This window comes from Penaeus chinensis, chromosome 29 (assembly GCF_019202785.1).
Source record: "Penaeus chinensis breed Huanghai No. 1 chromosome 29, ASM1920278v2, whole genome shotgun sequence".
Lineage (NCBI taxonomy): Eukaryota > Metazoa > Arthropoda > Malacostraca > Decapoda > Penaeidae > Penaeus > Penaeus chinensis.
The window spans coordinates 11685393-11710392 of NC_061847.1; the positions used below are offsets into that span (position 1 = coordinate 11685393).

The window sequence follows — 25000 nt, forward strand, 5'->3', positions numbered from 1 at the left end:
GACAACAGTGTGTTGTATGTTGGGGCACCTCACGTTTTCATATATCTCTTCTCTCTTCCAGTTCGTCTATTTCCAACATTTCACAAATCACTTAAAAAAAAACACTATAAATAATTTTTGGACTAACTCATCCATATCCCACATACATCTTAAACGCCTTTACTTAAAGATAACTCAAGTAGAACCAGGATTTATTAACCACCCTTCATCTTCAAACGTAATTTCACTGCTGTAAAAAGAAAGTTAGAATCCACGATAACTTATGATAATGTGTCAGTAAGAGCAGTCACACGTATCAGAGATAAGGCATTGACAAGCTCCAAATAAACTGTTTACTTAGAGAATAATAATAAAAAAACATCTCTTATTGCAGGAAAATGTTTCGGAAATAAGAAGAGTAGAAAACATTTTGGAAACTGAGTGGTTAATTATAACCACGCCTACCACATGAAAACGTTTCGAAAACTGAATGATAGAACTGAACCTCTCCCGCCTCATGAAAACGTTTTGAAAATAATCAGTCGAAACCTCACGCCACATATACAAATTTCTGTAATGGAGTAAATGAAACAAAGCTCCTCCTACCCCATGAAAACGTTTTTGAGAGAAATAGGATAAAACCTCACCAATTAAACTTTCCCCGAGTATAGTGTTAACGAGCGGCACCGTTGGCATTTGCGCGAGGGACGAAAGGCAAGAGGAAAGCGTTGTTTTGAAATCCGACTTCATAGCGGAGTTTCACCTGTCCGCGGCCTCCAAGGGACCAAGTCTGCGGTCGACGTATAAAATGGATGCAGTGTTTACGCGGTGAGTTAAAAGCGAGGGCGGCGGTGCGAGGCATGGGAACGGGATATTTACATGATGTAAGCTGTGATGTTCTCCGAATTATGATGTACACTCTATGCTTATGCTTTCTCTCTTTCTTTCTTTCTTTCTCTTGTCCTTTTTTGTTCTTTCTCTCTCTCTCTCTCTCTCTCTCTCTCTCTCTCTCTCTCTCTCTCTCTCTCTCTCTCTCTCTCTCTCTCTCTCTCTCTCTCTCTCTCTCTCTCTCTCTCTCTCTCTCTCTCTCTCTCTCTCTCTCTCTCTCTCTCTCTCTTCATCTTTAGTGTTTTACTCATACCCCCCCCCCCCATCGCCCCTCCCATAATGCTTGTGGGGAAAACAATGCTTCTCATTTCCTATTCTTCATCCATCTCTCCTCCCTGCCTCTCCGCCTCTCCCATCCACTCACTTTCGCCTCTTGCACCTCGCCCTCTTCTACATCTTCCTCCCCCTCTCCCAATCTTCTTCCTCCACCCTTCGCCACGTGCACCCTTTATCGCTCTTCTTCTCCCCTTCCTCCTCCTGCACTCCCCCCTCCCCCCCTCCTTCTCCCTCTCCTCTTCTTCATCTTGCACCCCCTCCCTCTCACCCCCTCCCTCTCCCTCTCCCTCCTCATCCCCTCTCCCTCCCCTTTTCCTCCTCACCCCCTCTCCCTCTCCTCTTCTTCCTTTAGCACTGCCACCCCCTCCCTCCTCGTCCCCTCTCCCTCTCCTCCCCCCTCCTCGCCCCCTCCTCTCTCCTCATCCCCTCTCCCTCTCCTTTTCCTCCTCATCCCCTCTCCCTCCCCTTTTTCTCCTCTTCCCCTCTCCCTCCCCTTTTCCTCCTCACCCCCTCTCCCTCTACTCTTCTTCCTTTAGCACTGCCACCCACTCCCTCCTCGTCCCCTCTCCCTCTCCTCTCCCCTCTCCCTCCCCTTTTCCTCCTCATCCCCTCCTCCCTCCCAATCCCCTCTCCCTCCCCCTTTCCTCCTCTCACTCTGAGGCTTCGCTCCTTGGCTCCAACCGGCGGCGATCTCTACCATGCTAATGAGCAAGCACACACACACGCTGAACTACAAGGCGGCGCAGGCAGCAGTGGAGCGTTGTGATGGCGCATTTCCTGCCATCAGGGCGAACATGCGTTGGACTGACTCATGCTTAGACGCCAAGACCTAAACGCTTGCAAATTGCATGCTCTGCTCCCCGGCCTTCTCGGTTGCACGCCGAATTTAACGAGGGGTGAGGGAGAGGGAGAAAAGAGAGAGAGAGAGAGAGAGAGAGAGAGAGAGAGAGAGAGAGAGAGAGAGAGAGAGAGAGAGAGAGAGAGAGAGAGAGAGAGAGAGAAAGAGAGAGAGAGAGAGAGAGAGAGAGAGAGAGAGAGAGAGAGAGAGAGAGAGAGAGAGAGAGAGAGAGAGAGAGAGATAAAAAACTAAAGACAAAAAAAAAAATAATAAAAAAAAAAAAGACATTTCCAATCCCCAAATTGCAAAAGTCTAAGATATTGATATCCCTTTTAAAAGAACAGTCATCATCGGCAAAGCAGCTCGAAAATAACGATAAATAACTCCATGCAATCACTCTTTCGGAAGCACAGAAAAAAAAAGTGATTGGTTTTACCGCTAATGCGTACTTTCGAGAAGGAGAGAGAAGGCAAGCACGATTCCTGTATTAATCTTGCTTTTGAACGTTCTGTGTGATCCCGCTTGCGCCAGGCTTGTAAAAGCATGACGGCTTGAGTCTAACTTGGGAGCGGATTATTCTAAGGCACTTTCGGCTTTTATGGAAAGTGCATTTGGATTTTTTTCTCTGTCTCTTTTTTTTTTCTTTATTTCTTTATTGCTATTGTGTTCGTTCTCTGTCTCGGTTTCTGTCTCTGTCTCTCTGTCTCTCTCTTTCTCTCTTCTCTCTCTCTCTCTCTCTCTCTCTCTCTCTCTCTCTCTCTCTCTCTCTCTCTCTCTCTCTCTCTCTCAATCTCTCAATCTCTCTCTCTCTCTCTCACACACACACACACACACATACTCTCTCTCTCCTCTCTCTCTCTCTCTCTCTCTCTCTCTCTCTCTCTCTCTCTCTCTCTCTCTCTCTCTCACACACACACACACACACACACACACACACACACACACACACACACATACTATCTCTCTCTCTCTTTCTCTTTTTTTTTTTCCGGGGAGTTGTGATGATTGATGGTTGCAGGAGCGAAAGTTGAAATGATAAGCATCATCCATTAAATATAATAACGATAATATACGATAATAGTAGTATAAAGAAGTAAGCTGATGGTAAGATCTTCACAAAAAAATGCAGAAGAGAAGGAAATAAAAACCAAATAGTTTCAAGAATAACACCAAATATCAACGTAAACAATTCAGTATATTCTTACACAGTGCCTGAATAAATGAGAAAAATATGGTCTTAAAAATAATCTTGGACATATCAAACATACATAGCGACGGCAAACAGGAAGAAGAAAAGAATATATATACATATATATATATATATACACACCAAGTTTCTCATCCAAAAATTGACAGAATAAGTTCGCATGACCGAAAACCTTTAATTTTCAGCCCAGCTCCGAGCGAGCGCCTGCACTCCTTCTTTCCGTAACCGGGTCCGTGCAGCGGTTTTTTCGCATGTCGCAAGCCTCGCGATGGACCGTGGTGGCAAGGAGGAGGGCGGGTGAGAAGGAAGGGCGGTGGGAAGACTGCGGGATGGTGCAAATTGACCTTAATGGGAGACTCGCTTTGAGATTTCACTCGAATTAGGAACGCGCCGCTAGAGTCCGCTTCCGTTTTCTTTGTCGTGCGATTTCGTTTTCTGTTCGGCTGTCCGGTTGATCCTTTTAAGTTTAGAGTTGGTCAAGGAAAAGGGTTTTTGGAATTTCTTTTAAGCTTTTAGTTTATGTTAAAAAAAAAGGCAATCAAACAGAAAGGCAAGCTGAGAAGGGAGCACGGCACATCATGCTACTTTGATCCTTCACTCTCTCTCTGCGGGGAAAAGACAAAAGCTAATCAAATAAAAACAAATTCCTATTCTCGCAAATCATCATTCCAGGTATACCATAATGATCTCTGTCCATCAAGTATTTTCACTTTATGAGGCAAACACGCGCTACGGTGACCGCGTATACCTGTGAGCTTGCATGTGTCTATGTTCTTGCGTGCCTGTGTATATTTGCAAATACACATGCGTCCACATGGAGGAAGGTGCGAGGAAGGAGAGGAGAGAGAAGCAGGAGGGAAGGCTAGTGCTAAGCCTCATTATCTAGAGTGACAAAACCCTCCCTTTTGAGACTTTGCACCAGATTTCTCCCACTGACCATGCGAGAGTGTTAGCAGTCGCAGCGGCCGGTTATGCCATAGTTTGTCACGGACTTAATCTTGCAAATTGCCTTTTTTTTTTTTTCGTATGAGCAGTTGGGTTTGATGTCTTAGCAATTTGGGAGATGGAATTTGTCTGGAAATAGAGTAGGAAGAAACTGTCGACATTTCTTACTGTTACTATTATAAGCATTCTGACCGCTGGAGTCGTTATCATTGTTTTGTTATCATTATTATTATCATTATTATTGTTGTTGTTATTGTTGTTGTTTTGTGGTTGTTTTCCTTAGTATGATTATTATCATTATTACTCCAATTACTAAGACTCTTACAATTTCTTATATTCTATTATTATAACCACTATTACTATTATCATTATGAATATCATTACCCTTACTGTCATCGGTATTTTCATTTCTAATTATGTGTTCTTACCATCATATCACTTTTTACAGTGAATAGATAACCACTATCAAAGCATATGCTAGTCTTCCAACATATGTTGCAAGACGCAGCATACGCTCAAGATTTATAGACACAGAAGGAATCGCTCTCTGTAAAGGGTAATGGCATAATGGAGGGGCGCATGAAGACACTAATTACGAAAATAAATAAAATCATTAAAGAGAGAGAAACCTCGAATATTCGTGATTATTAATAAAGTTTTCATGTTGCTTCTTGTTTTGATATTTATCATTCTCTCTGTCTCTCTCTCTCTCTCTCTCTCTCTCTCTCTCTCTCTCTCTCTCTCTCTCTCTCTCTCTCTCTCTCTCTCTCTCTCTCTTACAATCTTTCACTGTCTCTATTATTAATGCTGTTATCATTACTGTCTGTCTTATCATTATGCATAATTATCTTAAATGCCTTTAACATCATTATAATCATCATTAACATAACCCGACGGAGAGAAATCACTTAGAATCGAAGCATATCGCGATGAATCACTCTTGCTATCTTAATTTCTAAACAAAGACTCACCAGAATTAGTTAATGTCCGGCGAAACATTTAATTAGACTCGACCCTCCTTCCCTTAACGAACCATTAGGCTACTGCTCGGTACGGTATCGCCACCACACTTTGATATCATCTTGGGAGTAATGACTCGGGAATCATAACTGCCATTCATGTTCTCTCTCTCCCTCTCTTAATGTTTCGATTTGTTTATGTAAATGAACGCTTTGTATATTCATTATCTCCATGAGAAATTATATAGTGCAGGCCACCGAGGCTAATCTATGTAAATTACTCTCCAGCTTAATACTGCTGTAGCCATGGGTCTGACTCTATTAAAAATTAGGAATGATTGATAATCTTCCCGCGCCGTATAAGTACATGGAGTTACATACTTTAATTGGGTAATGAAGATTGTGCAAGCGTTTAGATCGGAATGCAAAGAGCATTTCTCAAGATCTTGTTCAATTTTATTATATTCGTTTATTCTTTAATCGATAACTGTATATGCTTTTTTTTTTTTTCTTCTTTTGTTTATAATTTCTTTATTGTTTTATTAAGCTAATGAAAACGGGCTTCCCTTGCTGTCTTTGTATCATGATAGATTGAAAACAAATCGAATTTATTTTTTTTATTTATATCCGTCTATCTCTCTATCCATATATATCTATATCTATATCTGTATCAATATCTATGTGTGTGTGTGTGTGTGTGTATGTGTGCGTTTGTGTTTGTGTATGTATTTATGTGTGTGTGTGTGTTTGTGTTTGTGTTTGTGTTTATGTGTGTGTGTTTGTGTTTGTGTTTGTGTGTGTGTGTGTTTGTGTTTGTTTGTGTGTGTGTGTGTGTGTGTGTGTGTGTGTGTGTGTTCGTATGTGCGTTTGTGTTCGTGTTTGTGTGTGTGTGTGTGTGTGTGTGTGTGTGTGTGTGTGTGCCTAAATACACACAGTAGACTTAACACCAACTTATCTAGGTCGAATGAGCTTTGTCTCTGTGGTGGTGGTTTGGTTTGCGAAGTTCTAGCTTCGCCCGGGCCTTCTAGATATGGCCCGGCATATGTACTGCTTCGGTCCTACATATACTAAAATTGGAACGATACAGAGAAGATTAGCATGGCCCCTGCGCTTTGTCTCTAAACAACACCCGAGCTACTCTCCAGCCCCTAACGCTCTCCATCTCAGTCTTGAAGCTCCATTAAGTAACCATAAACTGGAGCCGAGTATTGGGTCCTCAGCTCAAGGGCTATTACGCATTTTCCCTCTCATTAGGTGAACCCCAATCAGTTAGGTAAAGGTAAGTTTTCCTGCTCATTAACTCTGTCTGTAACAGGTATTTACGGATTCCTTGTGCCGTGTTTGGTAGGTGACTAGTATCATTGTTTTGTTTTGTTGTTTTTTTTCTGTGGGGAAATGTTTGTTTCGCTTCTACCTGAGATTTGGGTGTGTGGTGTGTATGTGTATGTGAGTCTCTGTGTGTCTGTGTGTCTGTCTATATATCTCTCTCTCTGTCTGTCTCTCTCTACGGTTAACAATTTATCCAGCTATCATATATATATATATATATATATATATATATATATATATATATATACAAATATATATATATATAATATATTTATATATATAAATATATATATATGTATGTATACACACACACACACACACACACACACACACACACACACACACACACACACGCACATATATTCCTTTTTTCATATCTCATTTCCTCTTTTTCGTTTTCATCTACTTTCTGGAAGGACTTACACATTAAGATTGGGAAAAAAAGAAACCATATTTTTTTCATTATTTGCTCTCGATTTTTCTTGCGTCCCTTAGTCCATTTTCGTATATCTAATTCCTAACTTTTTATTTTTACATTGCGTTTTCTTTTATTGATTCAGCCTGTTTAAAATTTTGCTGGTAATCCTTTTGTTTAAATTCTCTCTCTCTCTCTCTCTCTCTCTCTCTCTCTCTCTTTTCCCCTTTTCTCTTCCCTTCTATTCCGTCTTCCACTTATCTTTCTCCTCACCCCTTCCTTTACTCTTTCCCTCTATTCCTCTCTCCAGTCTCTCTGACCTTGTTGCTGTTGTTTTTTCTCTCTCTCCTATTCTCATAACCTCTTCCTTCCTTCTTCTACTCCCATCTTCGCTACACTTTCTTTCCCCTTCCTTTTCCACCCTCCAACCCACACGTCCTTCACCCTCCTCCTCCTCCTCCCTTTCACACTTTCCTTCTCCCTTTTCCCTTTTTCCGTTTACTCACCCTTTCCCCCTCTTCCTTCTCCTTTCTCTCTCCTTTCTCTTCCCCAACCCATGCTCTCCTTCCCCTCACCCCTCCACTCTCTCTCCCTCCCCCTTCCCCTTTCCCCACCCGTTCTCTCCCCCCTCACGCTTCCCCCTCCGCCCTCTACTAACCCTACTTCCTCGTTTTGTATTCTTCCTAGTCTTTCCTCAATATTTTCTTCCTTATTCTCCTCCACTTCTCTTCTCCCCTTTCTCTATACTTCTCCTTCTTCTTCCCTTTATCCTCATAATCTTCGTCTGCTTCTCTTTCTTCCTTCTCCTCTTCCTCTTCCTGCTCTTCTTTATACTCCTCCTTCTCCTCTTCCTCCCCTTCTTCTTCGTCACCCACCTCTTCCCCCTTCTTCCTCCTCCTCCTCCTCCTCCTCCTACCCTCTTTTTCCTCCTCCTTCGCCTCCCCATCTTTTTCCTCCTCCCCTCATTTTTCCTTCTCCTCCTCCTCCTTCTTTTCCTCCTCCACCTTCTCCTCCACCTCCTCCCCCCCCCCCTTTTTACCCCTCCTCTTCTTCTTTTTCCTCCCCTTCCTCCTCCTCCTTCTTCTTCTTCTTCTCCTCCTCCTCCCCCTCCTACTCATCCTCCTCGTCCTCCACCTCCCTTCTTTTTCCTCCTCCCCTTCTTCTTCTTTCTCCTCCTCCTCCTCCTCCCTTCTTTTTCCTCCTCCCCTTCTTCCTCCTCCTCCTCCTCCTCCTCCTCCCTTCTTTTTCCTCCTCCCCTTCTTCCTCCTCCTGCTCCTCCTCCTCCTCCTCCTCCTCCTCCTCCTTACCCCGCGTTTAGCAATCGGTTCCCACACTCTACCGTGAAGGCCCGCGAGAGAGCATTTCCGGCCGGCTCGTTAAGGTTTAAAATCCCTCCGTAAATAAGCACTTGGTCGCCAGCACACCGGATATTTACGTCCCTAATGAGCGCCATCAGCCACACTTCCGAACGCTCGGAGGGGGAGGGGGGGGGGGGGGGGGATCGATAAGCGAAAATTGCAAGCAACCGGAATTATCTATTAGAGTCAGGGGCAGCGCCAAAATAATGTTATTAAGGGAAAGAGCTGCTCTGGAGTGACGTGTGTGGCGGGGTGCGGCTGGTCTCATCATTATTCCCGTTTCCTTATCGCGTCACAATCTTAACTCCGGTGTGCGGGCGGGAGTGTTCCAGTTCACATGGCGTACATATAGACACGTGTGTGTGTGTGTGTGTGTGTGTGTGTGTGTGTGCGTGTGTGTGTGTGTGTGTGTGTGTGTGTGTGTGTGTTGGTGTAGGAGGATATACATGTGTATAGGATAGGCGTATATGTATGGTCATACTCGTTCTCTGTTTGTTTCTTTTTCTGACTGTCTGTCTGTTTGTCTCTGTCTCTGTCTCTGTCTCTGTTTCTCACTCTCTCTCTCTCTCTCTCTCTCTCTCTCTCTCTCTCTCTCTCTCTCTCTCTCTCTCTCTCTCTCTCTCTCTCTCTCTCTCTCTCTCAGTTATACAATCATGCTTTGTAACACACGGCAGTCAAAAACGCTTACACATAAAGGAACACACACGACGTCAGTGAAGGAACGTATGAGGGCGTGGAAAAAGAGGGAGGGGAAAGAAGGAGAGGGAAGGGAGGGGAAAAAGGGAGAGGGAAAGGGAAACATACGCAGACACGCGTATAAAAATGTAGACTAAAGAAAATGCTTACGTGGTTGAAGAGGGAAACGGCGAGAGAGAGAAGAACACACACGCACACACACACACACATACACACACACACACACACAAACACACACACACAGACACACATATATATAGACAGATAGATAGACAGACAGACAGTCAAACAGATAGATAGATAGATAGATAGATACCGACACAAACCAAGTAGGAAAACATCGCTCGCCCTTGCCGCCTAAGGCCCTTAGTTGGACACACTGGGAAGTTTTCATTTCAAAGGGAACTTATTTCTTTTCCTCGGCGTCACTAAGTGTGGGACATTTGGAACGAGTATAAAAAGGACTGTATAAATCACAACAGTAATTAGCACATGCGAGAAATTTATTCAGTGAAAGTGTCTCGTATAATAGCACAGTTTTTAGCATACATCCGGCGATATGGCCAGAGGGAAGAGACACGTTGCAATCGAGCGCAGGTTATTTTCGCACCTACTTGACCCACCCATTGAGGTGAGAATTGTGTGACCCCTTTCCGCTTCTTCCACCCACCGACACGTCTTGGGGGGATTTTAGTGTTTATATCCACATGCCGCCCACGGGAGGGGGGGAGGGAGACAGGGGGGGTAGCGGGGGAGGGGGGAAAGAAGGGGGAAGGAGAGAGAGAGGGAGAAAGAAAGAGGGAAAAGGGTGATAGAAAAGAAAATGGGGTCTAAAGAGGAGAGAGAAAGAGAAAGGGGGAGGAGAAGAGCAAGAGAGACATGGGTAGAGAAGAAACGGAGAGGACTTAAAGGGAGAAGGAGAGAGAGGGGGAAGCAAAAGAGAGAGAGAAACAGAAAGGGGAGAAAAGATAGGTAAGAAGAGATATGGAGAAAGGGGGAAGGTGAGGGAGAGAAAGGGAAACGGAATTAGAGAATGAGAATGAGGAGAGGGAAGGAGAGTGAAGATGGGGGGGTGGGGAGAGAAAGGGTAAGAAGGGGAAAAGTAGACAAGAGAGAGAGAGAGAGAGAGAGAGAGAGAGAGAGAGAGAGAGAGAGAGAGAGAGAGAGAGAGAGAGAGATAGATAGAGAGACAGAGAGAGAGACAGAGAGAGAGAGAGAGAGAGACAGAGAAAGCAAAGAGACAGATCAAGTCTAAAATGAATAAGAAAGAAAAAAAAATAGCAAAAAGAATGAGTGGGGGGGGGGGGGGAGGGGATCAAACAAAACGACAGACGAAAGAAAGCAGAAGTGCGGATAACAGCCAGTGTGCGAATTAGCTCCTGGGTTAACGAGATTCCGACGCGTTCGAGCAAATGAGCGTTCATTACTCGCCAAAGTCCGTAACGACAAGCTCTCCAGGGTACGTCTTACGGGGGGTGGGGTGGAGGGGGGGGGGCGTAAATGCGAGAAATGGAAGCGAAAAACTAACGTAAAGAAAGGGTTTTCGAAATCTTTAAGACTTGATGGCTAGTCTCTGCTTCCCCCTCCCTCCCACCTCGACCCCTCATCCACCTCTACCTCCTCCCGTTCTCAGATCCCCCCCCCTTTACCCCCACGCCCTTCTCCCTCCTCTTCCCCCCTCTTCCCCCCTCTTCCCCCTCTTCCCCCTCTTTCCCTCACCCCCCTTCCTTCACCCCCCCCCCCCCCAAGTATACATCTCTAATGCATGATATTTTGCTCCAAGAGAAGGAAGCTACACATAGAGGAACAAAACCAGGTAAATGAGGCATGTCCGGAGAATAGCGAAGGGAGAGGGTAAGCAAGAGAGAGAGAGAGAGAGAGAGAGAGAGAGAGAGAGAGAGAGAGAGAGAGAGAGAGAGAGAGAGGGGGAGGGAGGGAGGGATACGCATACACATATAGAAAGAGCGAGAGAGAGAGGAAGAGAGAGAGAGAGAGAGAGAGAGAGAGAGAGAGAGAGAGAGAGAGAGAGAGAGAGAGAGAGAGAGAGAGAGAGAGAGAGAGAATTAGTGAGAGAGAAAGAGAAAGAGGAAGAGAGAGATAGGCAGACAGACAAAAAACAAGAGAAAGAGAGAGAGAGTGAAGGAGAAAGAGAGAGAGAGAGAGAGAGAGAGAGAGAGAGAGAGAGAGAGAGAGAGAGAGAGAGAGAAGAGAGAGAGAGAGAGAGAAGCAAAGACAGCGAGAGGGTAGATAACATTCAGTTAACTGACTGCAGATGATTGATCTGTGTCGCCCAAACCTTTTGAAAACAGAAAGAAAATAGGCAAACAATAAAAGATTGAAAAGGCTTGAGAGAGAGGTAGAGAGGGGGGCGGGGGGGGGGGGCTGATGTAAACAGTAGCGAGCACGTTTTCTATTGCAGGTCTGACCTCTGCAACCATGACGTCACTGCTCTTCATGTACAAGGAAGCCACATAATTGGCCTTTATTATGACCAATGGTAGCGACTGACGGGGAAATATATAGAGGGCCGTGTGCAGCCTTGAGAAGTCACGATTTCGGGAAGCTTTTCCTTGGATTATTACCGAACCATTCATTAATATTGACCTAGATAAATAAAAAAAATAACGTTCGTCATGATATTTCCTACTCATGCATATTTTCCACCTTTTCTACCTTTCCAGTTATGAAACAATGCGCACTTTTCGATTTCTAATTTTACGTGGAAGTATGTGTGTGTTTGGTGTGTGTGTGCTTGTGTGTATGCGTGTGTGTGTCTGTGTGTTTGGTGTGTCTGTTCGTGAGCGTATTCGTGTGCGTGTGCGTGCGTGCGTGCGTGGGTGTGTGGGTTTTTGTGTGCCCGCGCGTGAGTAATTGTGCGTTTCAGGTACTATATCGCAAAATGGAAGCATTTACCTTCTGATTATTAGCAATACAGGAAGGCGTCCGTTCTCTTAAAAAATACTTTCGCTCTAACGTGACGAGAAAATCCTTAGCTTGATAGGGGTTGCCTTTTAGTTCGAATCAATAAACACACTCGTGTTATGACGCCACAACCTCTAATCGTAGCTTGTAAGGTATTTAATCTAGAGTCAAATTATCCACGGTCGTCCAGATACGCACACAAAAGAGAACAGACACGAGGCTCCTTGAGGCTGCACTCGAAAGGACTCAATAAATTGTCTTCTGGACGTCGCTTCGACATGAGGAAAGCCATTCCTTATCTATTTTGTGCAATTGCTTCTGCAACCACGTCGATATTTCAGCTTCAAGTAGAATTCTTCTGCTCATTCTAGTCATGGAGGGAAAATACGATGAGGTAATACCAGCATAAATCTCGCCAATCAGGGAAAAACACACGTCAAGAACATTGCTGTTCCACGCCATTGCAATGTCATCAAACGACAATACGCACATACCTGCTCACACACACACACACACACACACACACACACACACACACACACACACACACACACACACACAAAACGTCACGTTACCACCTATCGTCAGTGAGTGGCTGTCTCCAGACCTCAACAGGGCCACACATTATGCTCCAAAGATTCCACCAATACCAGCTCTCAGCGTAATAGCAAATCTCTGCAACAGGAACTTTACACTGCAATAGGATTTTCCACAACGAATACTTCGCCAAAATCCTGTCGATTGGACGCCAACACACCGCAAATACACTCAGGTCTTTCACTATATCAAAATATAACTATTTTACGCCATATCTCTCTCTTATTTATCTGTTTTCTTCTCCATTCCCTTTCCCTTTCTGTCTTTTTTTTCAATTTCGATTTTTTTTCTTCTATATCTTCAAGAATTTATCTTGAGACGGTGGCATCACTGGTGTAAAGTCAACGAAGATTTTAAACTGCTAAAATTGCACCGAGATTGAGGAGGGTAAATTCACAGGCTAGAGAACGATTTTGATTCGCCAGGAGATGTCCCGTCTAAATATAGAAAGAAAGAAAGAAAGAAAATAAGTATGAATCAGGCTGGATATTTTTTTACTGTCTTTGGACTGACTTTGATCATCTCTCTCTCTCTCTCTCTCTCTCTCTCTCTCTATCTCTCTCTCTGTCTCTCTCTCTCTCTCTCACTTCCTCTCTCTCTCTATATATATATATATATAGATAGATAGATAGATAGATAGATAGATATAGATATACACACTTGTAGAAAAGGTATGAATGAGAATGAATATCTTCACAATACAAGAGATGTATTTGACCGGTTTCGATTATGTCTTATATTTCGATTATATCTCTCCATTAGTCAACATGTATACGGTTCATATATATACACATACGCACATTTCTTTTCTTTTCTTTTTATATATTATATGTGTCATAAACCTACTCCTATTCTTCCTCCTCCTCCTTCTTCTTTCTCTCCTCTTCCGCATCCCCTTTTGCCTCCTTCTCCTCCTCCTCCTCCCCTCTCTTTTTCCGCCTCCCCTTTTTTCCTCCTTTTCTTCCTCCTCCCCCTCTACCTCCTCCTCTCCCTCTTTTCCCCCCTTCTCCTCTTCCTCCTCCCCCCCCCCCTTTTTTCCTCCACGCCTTCTTCTTCCTCCTCCTCCTCCTCCCCCTCTTCCTCTTCCTCATACACATTTTAACCTGTTACTTTTTTATTCTTACATATTCATGTCTATGAGTATGTAAGCAATTTCCAAAGTCTATTTGAAGTCTGATTATCCAGTGATTTTCAGTAATTTCAAATATTTCTCAGTCACTGTCGGACTGTTACGTTCTTTTTTCACTGTGAATATTTGGCTTTTCATTTACATTTTCTTTTTTTATTCCTTTTTTTTAATTCATTGTTTTATTTGTTTTTTGTTGTTTTGATATATAACTGTTGATATGGTCACTTGCGCATGCAGAGTCTCTCTCTCTCTCTCTCTCTCTCTCTCTCTCTCTCTCTCTCTCTCTCTCTCTCTCTCTCTCTCTCTCGCTCTCTCTCTCTTTCTCTCTCTCTTCTCTCTCTCTCTCTCTCTCTCTCTCTCTCTCTCTCTCTCTCTCTCTCTCTCTCTCTCTCTCTCTCTCTCTCTCTCTCTTTCTCTCTCTCTCTCTCTCTCTCTCTCTCTCTCTCTCTCTCTCTCTCTCTCTCTCTCTCTCTCTCTCTCTCTCTCTCTCTCTCTCTCTCTCTCTCTCTCTCTCTCTCTCTCTCTCTCTCTCTCTCTCCTCTCTCTCTCTCTCTCTCTCTCTCTCTCTCTCTCTCTCTCTCTCTCTCTCTCTCTCTCTCTTCTCTCTCTCTCTCTCTCTCTCTCTCTCTCTCTCTCTCTCTCTCTCTCTCTCTCTCTCTCTCTCTCTCTCTCTCTCTCTCTCTCTCTCTCTCTCTCTCTCTCTCTCTCTCTCTCTCTCTCTCTCTCTCTCTCTCTCTCTCTCTCTCTCTCTCTCTCTCTCTCTCTCTCTCTCTCTCTCTCTCTCTCTCTCTCTCTCTCTCTCTCTCTCTCTCTCTCTCTCTCTCTCTCTCTCTCTCTCTCTCTCTCTCTCTCTCTCTCTCTCTCTCTCTCTCTCTCTCTCTCTCTCTCTCTCTCTCTCTCTCTCTCTCTCTCTCTCTCTCTCTCTCTCTCTCTCTCTCTCCCTCTCCCTCTCCCTCTCCCTCTCCCTCTCCCTCTCTCTCTCTCTCTCTCTCTCTCTCCCTCTCCCTCTCCCTCTCTCTCTCGCTCTCTCTCTCTCTCCCCCCCCCCCCCCCCCCCCTCTCTCTCTCTCTCTCTGGCAATAATTAGATAAACAGCAATAATTTTGCAACAACAACATCCTCCTCGTCACGACAGATGAAAAAGAAGCAGATTGCAAGAGCAGCAAATGCGAGTTGCACCGAATGCAAATCGCGCAGCCCTTCTCAAACGGAGAGTATACATATGTCAGAAAACAGCCCGGAGTCACGCAAAGAGGCGAGACTGTGACAGCTGCAGCAGTATCCCGTGACAGACATTAAGTGGCGTGACGTGCCTGGCGATGATACTTGCACTGCATGAGAATCAGCGGAGGTGTTGCCGAATGAGTGACAGGCGCCAGCGTCATGCAGGAAATATATTGTCGTGGCTGTGATGAGTGTCATTCTCGTGCACGCGTGTCAGTTGTCTCGTTCTATAGAGTAAACAAGCGGTATATTATAGGGGTGGTTTTGTTGCCTACGTGGGAAGGAGAATGCGTCTTGTGAAAAAGAACATTTTTGCATTTTTTCTTTCCATCTTAACAGAATTAGATTCGTTCGATTAAATCTGTCAGTCTAATAATTTTGAATTACCGGTCTCCTTGTGAAATTGAATTCGGAATACACACTTGCTTGCTTATTGCGCAACAGATGGCATTGCAGTAAGTAATCTTTACAAATTATTCTATCTAAGGACATTCTCAAGTTAGTTACCTATTTTCACGTTTTAGATTGTTCACAGATACTTATGGAATATTGTTCTTGTTAAAGTAATGATTTCAAGGCATTTCTTTGAATTTCTCAAGGTCTTTCTCGGCGAAGATTACGAATAATTCCATCAGCTACAGAAACATAACAGACTTAGCAGAAAGCGCTAGATTAACATACGGAGAACATGTACAGAGATAGATAGAGAGAGAGATAGATAGATAGATAGATAGAGAGAGAGAGAGAGAGAGAGAGAGAGAGAGAGAGAGAGAGAGAGAGAGAGAGAGAGAGAGAGAGAGAGAGAAAGAGAAAGCAGAAAGCGCTAGATTCACATATATTCAAAGAATTCAGCGAACATGTACAAAGAGAGAGAGAGAGAGAGAGAGAGAGAGAGAGAGAGAGAGAGAGAGAGAGAGAGAGAGAGAGAGAGAGAGAGAGAGAGAGAGAGACAAACAGACAGACAGATAGACAGATAGAGAGACAGAGAGAAAGAGAAACGGAGAGACAGACAGACAGAGCGAGACAGAAACAGGCAGACTGAGAGTGAGAGAGAGAGAGAGAGAGAGAGAGAGAGAGAGGGGGAGAGAGAGAGAGAGAGAGAGAGAGAGAGAGAGAGAGAGAGAGAGAGAGAGAGAGAGACAGAGAGACAGGCAGGGAGAGAGAGAGAGAGAGAGAGAGAGAGAGAGAGAGAGAGAGAGAGAGAGAGAGAGACAGGCAGGCAGAGAGAGAGAGAGAGAGAGAAGGAAAAACATGATATCTTTACCCAATATAAAGTTAGAATCTTATAAAGCACGGATCATTTCAGTTCACGGGTATTTTCATATGTGAGCCGCCTGTCTTTACGCTCGGTTTAGTCATGATCATGAGAACTGCTTTAGCTTTTCACACATTTATTTGCAAATTCCGTATCAGAAAATTGTATCTCAATTGCTAGACCAACAATGATTGAGATCGAATGTTCCCAAGCAAATGAACCGTCTAAAATAGGCAACAGCTGTGATAGATAGGAGCTATTCATGTATATCGTGTCTAAATAACATAGGTGTACAGGCTAAAAAAATATGTTTTTACATTAAAAGAGAAAGAAAAATGTGGAAATGTGTGTCACGATGATAACAGCCTCGGGAATAAAATTTGATCTGCATCATGCAAAAGGAATTTCAGATTTAATAGATTTTTTTTAGAGGTAGATTCGTCTAGGATTTTAGCTTTCATTTTTTTTTGGTACAGTTCCTTTGAAAAAAATATACTGAAAGGAATAAGAGGAAAATAAGATAAAGTGGAAAAGGTGGGAAAAAAATATAACACCAGAAAAAAGGAAACATTGATAAATCATGATATACTCTTTTAAGTAGAAAAAAATATATCTTCATGTTTTCAAAATCATAATGAGGAATTAAGAGAGAAAGAGAAAAAGATAGACGGAGACAGATAGATAGATAGAGATAGAGATAGACTGATAGCTAGACAGATGCATGTATGGATAGATAGATAAACAGATAGATAGATGTATTGATCTATATAGAGATATATAGATAGATAGATAGATAGATAGATAGATAGATAGATAGATAGATAGATAGATAAATAGATAGATAGATAGATAGATTAAATTATATATATAGATAGATAGATTTTATATATATATATACATGTATATATGTACATATATATATATATAAATACACACATGCATATATAGTTAGAACTGAAAGAAACAATAACAAAAAAAGAAGAGAATGGTAGATCAATAAACGCTCAGGAAACGGGAAAAAAAGAAAAAGGAAAAAAAAAAAAGAATCGGAAATTTCACTTCCGACTGGATCTAAAACAGCGACAGAAGAAACCGTAGCCTTTACCATCCGCCTCCCCCCTCCCCTCCTCCCTCCCCCCTCCCCCGCTCCCCCCTCCCCGCTCCCCCCTCCCTCCATTCACAGTCCCATTACCATTATTGAGTAAACCTGAACCCCTTTGGCCATCACGACCCAGCTGGCGAGGGTCATGGAGGGCGTCTTCAGAGGGGGTAATGGAGGCAGAAGGGAGGGCGAGGTGTCCAGAGGCGGGGGTAATGGAGGCAAGGAGACTCGCCGCGAAAGAAAATGGAGCCGCATAAAGAAAACGGAGGATGACCCATCACCCCGCCAAAAAAAAGAAAAAAAAAGGAAAAAAAGAAAAGAAAAGGAAAATAGAAGAAAAAAAATAGTTGTTATAATACATATTCGTACAAACACCGATTTATACATACACCGTAAGGAAAACATTCGCGGAATAACAGTCATGATACAGCTGGGAAGAAAAAAGGATATTACGAAACCCCAGGCTCAGCGACAAATGCCTTCGGGTAACACAGGGAAGGGTTTAAGGGTTGAGCGCCCCGGGCCATGAATGAAACCAATGGTCACGGATTTCCCACGCACTTCCGAAATATATTTATGTGTATTTTTTTCCCCATTCCTTAAGAGAGAGAGAAAAATAGTAAGGCTAGGGATCAAGAGGCCATCATAAAACTAGGCTAACGAAGTCATGGGCGAAGTGAAAGGTACTAATTGGTATCAAGTAAATACTTTTTTTTTGTGTGTGTGTGTGTGTGTGTGTGTGTGTGTGTGAATGTGTGCGTGTGTGAATGTGTAGGCGTCTGCCAATCAACTTTCGATTCCAACAGGTGGGCTGCACCTTTTTTTTTTTCTTTTCTTTTCTTTTTTTTATACTGATAATAGCATCTGTGTGAAGACCTTCTACAAGGAAGTACTACAAGCGTTAATGTTCTATTGTTTCTTGAGTTTCACGATAACCGCGTGTTTCATTTTTGGCTATTTCGCCTTGCATTTTCGGGAAGGAACTTTCTTCATTGGTACAGCTCTGCGGGCGTGCTCTGCGGCGATATATAGAGCCAGTTAATTATCATTGTTATTATTATCGTTTGCGTTATTGTTATTACTATTGTTATCATCACTATTATTGTTGTCACTGATATTGCTATTATTATTGCTATCACCATCAATAATATTCCTGTTATCATCATTATTATCATTTTTATAAGTACTATGTTACTGTTACTAACATTATTCATATTCTTATTTTCTTATTGTTATTATCATTATTATTTTCGTTGTTATTAATATCATTAATATTCCTATTTATTGTTATACATTTCTTATAGTATTCTTATCATCATTATTGTTATTATCATTATCATTATCATTATCATAATTTTTATTATAGTTATTATTCCTGTTATCATCATTATCATCATTATCATTACCATCATCATCACTATCATTATTATTATTATTGTAATTATATTTCTTTCATTATTACTATTGTTACTATCATGATTATTATTTTTTCAGATTTCTGATTCTGTTATCATTACAATTTTATTAATGAGATAATTTCTGTTATCATTAATATTATCATCAACATCCTCATTATTATTATCATCACTATTATTATCATTATTATTATTATTATTATTATTATTATTATTATTATTATTATTATTATTATATCATCATCATTATCATTATCATTATTATTCCTAGTTCTGTTATTATTATTACTGTTATTATTATTATTATTATCATTATTATTATCATTATTATTACTATTATTACTATTATCATCATCACCATCATTGTTATTATTATTATTATCATTGTTATCATTACTATTATCATTATCGTTACTATTATTATTATTATCTTTACGATTATCATTACTATTATTATCAATATTATAATGATTGTTATTATTATCATCACCACTGTTATTATTATCTTCATCATTGTTATCAATATTTTTATTATTATTACTATCATCATTTTTAGTAATATTCTCTTATTATTATTATTATTATTAGTAGTAGTAGTAGTAGTAGTAGTATCATCATTATTATCGTTATAATTATCATCATTATTATCATCATTACTATTATTGTTATTAATACTATTTTATTAATATTATCATTATTATTATTATTATTATTATTATTATTATTATTATTATTGTTATCATTATCATTTTTATTATCATTATTATTATTATTATTATTATTATTACTACTACTACTATTACTATTGTCATTTTTATCATTGTTGTTGTTATCACTATTATTATTATAACCCACTATCATCATCATTATCATAATTTTTTAATTATCATTATCATTTTGGACAGTTCTTCTGCCCCCAGGGAAGAAATTTGTGTGTGCATATATTCAATTGTACTTATGTTGCTGTGTAAGTGCTTTTATTATCACATACCTATCATCTAAACCAAATTCCGAATTCCAGGTCAACTTTAAGGTCAATTACATTTCATCTTTGGCGGAATGAAACTCTACGGACATTTTCCTTAACATTTCCATAAAATACAGAGGCTATTTCTGTTGGTTTTTGATAATTCAGGAATGCGTTTTGACTTTTAGGAATGTTGGTAAATTTGAATGTCATTGGTTTTGAGTAATGTGAGTTCGAATAAGAGCTATAAAGAGCAATAATGATACTGAATAAGTGATAGTAACAACATTACCTATGGAGATGATGATAATAATGACAAAGTGAATAACATTGGTTAAAGCAGGAGTAGTGATAATGAGAAAAGAAGCAATATAGTCTTAATGATAATGATGATAGTTATAATGATAATATCGATAAGAATGATGAGACTAGTGGCATTAATAAAAAGATAATACTATAAATAATAACGAAAACAGCTATAATAGTAATAATAATCTTTGTAGCAGGCAAGGTGGCTGGAATTATCTGAAGCAGTAGAAGGTCTTGTTTTTATCTACGCCTCTTTAATACAAATTTCATATTATCTGGTTTTAATCCTTTTTTCTTTTTTTCCCCCCTTTTAGTACAGTTTATATTGTTTATTTTTTTTTAAACTCACTACTTTGATTTTCAGTTATTACGTCATTAGGAATAAATCACTGTTAAAGCATCACTATTCTATGATTTTTTTTCATTTCTCTTACTGTCTCCTGTTAGATATTTCATGCTTAGGATATTCCATTCTCTTTCTACATTAATTTCTACTGTTCTTCCCTTTCCATCTTCCTTCCTTTTCCCCATCTACCATTCCAATACCTCCTTCCTTCCTTCCTTTCCTTTATCTAATCCCATCTTCCAAACCCTTTCTCTCACTTTTTTTTTTTCTTTTTTTTTTTTTTTTTTTCTTTTTTTTTTTTTTACCTCTTCCTTCCCTCTCTTTCATTCTTACTTTAGGATGAGGTTACAGCGTTAGAATTTCTCGACTTCATAGACGTTTGATCCAACCATTCATACTCTGTGGTTACACGGAGGGAAAAAAAACGTAATTTCTTAAAATAACGACACTTCTTCTTGTCATGGAACCCAAGACCGTCTCTCTGACACTCGTAACCCTGGCATGTGTGCAGAAAGAGAGGAATAAAAAGAGAGAAGAGGAGAGAAACGAGAGATCTGGGAGGAGGCTAAGGCTGCAAGAAGAGTAAAGTGTCTGTTCGGTCAATGGAGTGTTTTATGAGATGTCTCTGCCATTATCCTCGGTGAAACATATATTTTTTTTCTATCAAATTAATCATTAAACTATGTGTTAGATAGTACATAACATCTGCAAATCCCATTCTTGACGGCTTGTCTTTCCGCTTTATTTTCCTCCTTCCTTGCCTCGTCTACCGCCTACATTTCCGGACCGATTTTCGTCCCTGCCCCCCTCCCCCCATCCCCCCCTCTCCTAGGCCTATTCCCTTTTACTTCCATCTTCCCTACTACTGGCACTTGTTTAACCTTCTTTCCGTTCTTATCCTATCTTATCTTTCTCCTCCTCCTTCCCTACCTCCTTCCCTTTCTCTTCCTCCCCTCCTTTCCCTCTTCTTCCTCCCCCCCCCTCCTCCTCGCTCTCTTCTTCTTCTTCCTCCTCCTCCTCCTCCTCCTCAACCTTCCCTTCCCTCTCCTCCTCCTCCTCCTCCTCCTCCTCTTCTCCCTCTTCTTCTTCATCCTCCTCTTCCACCTTCCCTTCCTTCTCCTCCTCCTCCTCCTCCTACTCCTCCTCCTCCTCCTCCTCCTCCTCTTCCTCCTCCTCCTCCTCTTCCTCCTCTTCCTCCTCCTCCTCCTCCTCTCCCTTTCCTCCTGCTCCTCCTCCACCTCCTCCTCTTCCTCCTCCTCTGCACGAGAGGCGAGCAAGCAATGCAAAACTTCCTGGCCGTCGGACTATGCAAAGTGGTTTAGGCTTGACAGCTGCGTGAATGAGATGGATGAGCTGTTTAGAGAAAGGAAATGAGGTTCCGTGATTTGCCTTTCGATCTGGGGGGGCGGGGGGGGGGGGGGGAGGAACAGGTGCGGTTCTGGGATTACTATTAGGGGAGGTAATTGCGTTGCGTCATTTATTTGCTCGGGTAAAGGATATTCAAGGAATGGCTTTTATTCTTTTTGGAAATCTGTTTATGCACACACACACACACACACACACACACACACACACACACACACACACACGCACACACACACACACACACACACACACACACACACACACACACACACACACACACACACACACACATACACACACACACACATACACACATACACACACACACACACACACACGCACACACACAACACACACACACACGCACGCACACATTTATATATATATATATACATATATATATATATATACATATATATATACACATATATATATATACATATATTCACATATATACACATACATTTCACTGTTCAATTCTAATGGACCGATTAATGACTGATTATGATACCGCAGAGTATTTCTTTGCAGAATCTATCACCTGCATCTGAATATCAGCCGGAGCAAGTCTTTGTCATCTTATAATGGAGCAGCCTTGATTTTACAGAACATTCAGTTTTTGTTCCACGTGCTATCTCTGGAGAGACTCAAACGCACCTTAAGTAATGATCCTCTTAATGAAAATATCCGCCTATAAATCACGATTAAAGGCATGGAATATGACACTAAATTTGGCACTTAACGATGTTACCAAAGTTCATGAGTGGAAGAGCTTATATATTACAGTATATACGACATCCTCCCGTAAGTAGTTTAAAGCAGTCTTTAAATGAGATGTTCGTCGATGTTATCACGTCTTCGCCCATCTTATTGCTAGTTCTTATGAGGAACTCTTTTGTGTCGATCTGTCGGTGGGCTGACGATCATCCCCGTCGACACCGCGATCAAAAGTCGACTTACTGACACTCAAGCCGTCAGCACCTCCTTCGCCTGTTCAGTTCATCTGCATTAACGAGACGCCGCGCGTAATAACACGATGATTAATAACTGTTTTACTGCTACCAGTCTCTCGCGCTAAAACGCAATGACCAATAAAAACGTATTTAGAATCCTAATGTGCATACGGCGCCCTCTGACCAGAAGGGCTGACGGGCCCACGGCCCTCGCCTTCGCTGCCTGGCGGCCAAGGCAGACGCATTTCCAGCCCAACGGGTCAGGCGCCTTTTAAGGAGCGCGGAGGCAGGTCCTTGCTTGCGCCAGAATGCACGGAATTGGGCGCTACGGAATTGCGAGATTCATTGATACATTTCTTGAATTCCCCTCAGACATTACAATACGAGGCTTATTGAAATTGCATGCATAAACAAAACCAGTGTGTACGCACCGGCACACGCACATCCATACTCCCACACACGCCCTTCGGAACCCAGTGAAATGCAAAGAAACCTTGCAGCTCCTCACCTCTCGTCTCGTCCTGGTGGTGCGTCTCGCTGATCCCTGAGTCCTCCTCTTCCTCCCCGTCGCAGTCCTCCTCCTCCCCGTCCTCTTCCTCGACGTCGATGTCCTCCTCGATCTCCTCCGCCTTCCTCTTGGCCGCCGCCTTGTCCTCCGGCAGGAGACGCGGCTGAGGCGTGATGGTCACCTCCGGCAGCGCCTCCGTCGGCCTCCTCGCTCGGCTCAGGTCCTCGGGTTCGTCCAAGGGCCTGTCCTTCGCCAGAGGTCTCAGGAGGTTTGTGATCGAGAAGGAGCTCTTGATGCTCAAGGACGGCGGGATGCTGATGTGGTTGTTGTTGATGCTGCCGATGAGCTTTTGGCCCTGAGGTTGTAGTTCGATGTGGTTGTTGTTGTTGTTTCGTTTGACGCTGAGGTCGGTGGGCTGCAGGTCGCCTCTGACGCGTGCCTCGCCATCCTGCTCCTCCTTGGCTCGTAAAGTCAGAGTTTCGTCGTCGCTGTTCGGAACGACCACAGGGTTAATGCTGACGGATGTGTTCGTATCCCTGCACTCCGCGGGTGACCCAGACTTGGGCCGGAAGTGATCTATTACGTCATCCTTCACCCGCGTTGCAAAATCTTTGCTCTGCACTTCCGTCTTAGAGGAAGACATAGCCACTGTCATTGTGTTCGGACATTCACTACGAACGAACAATGCGGAGACACTTTCGATCCTCCGTGGCAATGACTTAATCTTAAAAGTTGACAGGCTAAACTCGTTTGCTATTACCCTTTACCCCAACATTCACAAACGTAAACACCGCACCATCACGCAAGCTCACTAAGACAAGTTCCGAAGCACACGAGCGTCCCCAACGCACAAGACTCACTCCGCGCTACACTTAAGTCACCGCCGACGCGTCCGCCTCATCAAGTCCGAGGAAATTCTCGAGTCCGAGTGGCGTTCCTGACTCAGAATGGGTGAAGTGAAGGATAACTGATGAGTCACCCCCCCGCTACCACACCACACGCTCGACCCCCCTCCTCCTCCTCTGCCACCTCCCTCAACCACGGATGATGTTAGCACCGCCCCCTCATATTGGTGCTAGCTGTCGGACACGCCCCCTTTTCTCACCTTACCAGCTGACAGGCCTCATGGCTAAGTTGTCAATTAGGCATTTTTAGTATAATTTTGCTCCTAGCTCTTGCCTGTTGTCTTTTATGGAATTCCCTGCAACTGGCAAGTCTCCTCTGGCTGACTAGCACGTCGAAGCGGAAACACTTTTAACATTAAAAGAGGTTTATACTTGGTTTAGCGGTTTTAAAAGACACTAAACACAACGTCTTATACGATTTATTTGTCACACATGATCAGGTTTCAAGAGAAGATTTGTATTTCATCACACCGCAGCTTAGATTCTTTCCTGTTTGTAACTGACGTTTGCTTTGTTCGTTAAAGTTTCGATTTTGAATTTTATAATGAAATATGGTTTATTACACTATTGTGATTATGACTGCGAATTAAATATTCGTTAGCTCACTACGGTCAATGGGGGATTTCGTTTTTCATAATCACCTGAACGACATCAAGACAATAACCTTACACCATAAGCGATTTTTATTCATATCTGAAACACGACACATCACGTACGTCACATCACGACACGCGAACGTCACACTCTGACTTATCACGTCACCGGCAGGACAGACAGGTAATCCACCGACGACGAACGCTGCGCCGAAGAGCACTTATAATCCAGCCGCGAGCGCCGTCCGAACGCGGGGCGCTTCTGTCGCCTCCCCTCCTCGGCGACTTCGGCTCGGGAGTCCTCGCCAGCGGGATCCCAGGCAGAGGCTGGGTGGGGGGGTGGGGGGGAGGACAGGATTCACCTCACGAGAACAGTAGAGCAGTCAGGCAAGTAGGAGGTTGCAGCAGCAGTAACAGGCAGGAGAAAGCACAAGAGGGGGCAACCACGTGCGTGCGTGTGTATGTGAGTGTGTGCTGCTCGGGTTGGAAGCGCTCGGAAACTGTGGCTGACGTTGCCGCTG

General features: G+C 42.6%; 1 protein-coding gene and 1 pseudogene across 1 annotated transcript in view; one reads left to right on the forward strand and one right to left on the reverse strand.

The window, feature by feature from the left end:
- LOC125040760 (homeobox protein B-H1-like) overlaps nt 1-23937 on the reverse strand; it is an 85445-nt gene extending 61508 nt beyond the window's left edge. The window contains exon 1 of the mRNA XM_047635468.1: nt 22982-23937. Coding sequence (XP_047491424.1) covers nt 22982-23636 — 655 coding nt within the window. The 5' untranslated portion in view covers nt 23637-23937. The remainder of the gene's footprint in view (nt 1-22981) is intronic.
- LOC125040989 lies at nt 6137-6203 on the forward strand (annotated as a pseudogene).
- Nucleotides 23938-25000: the final 1063 nt, after the last annotated feature.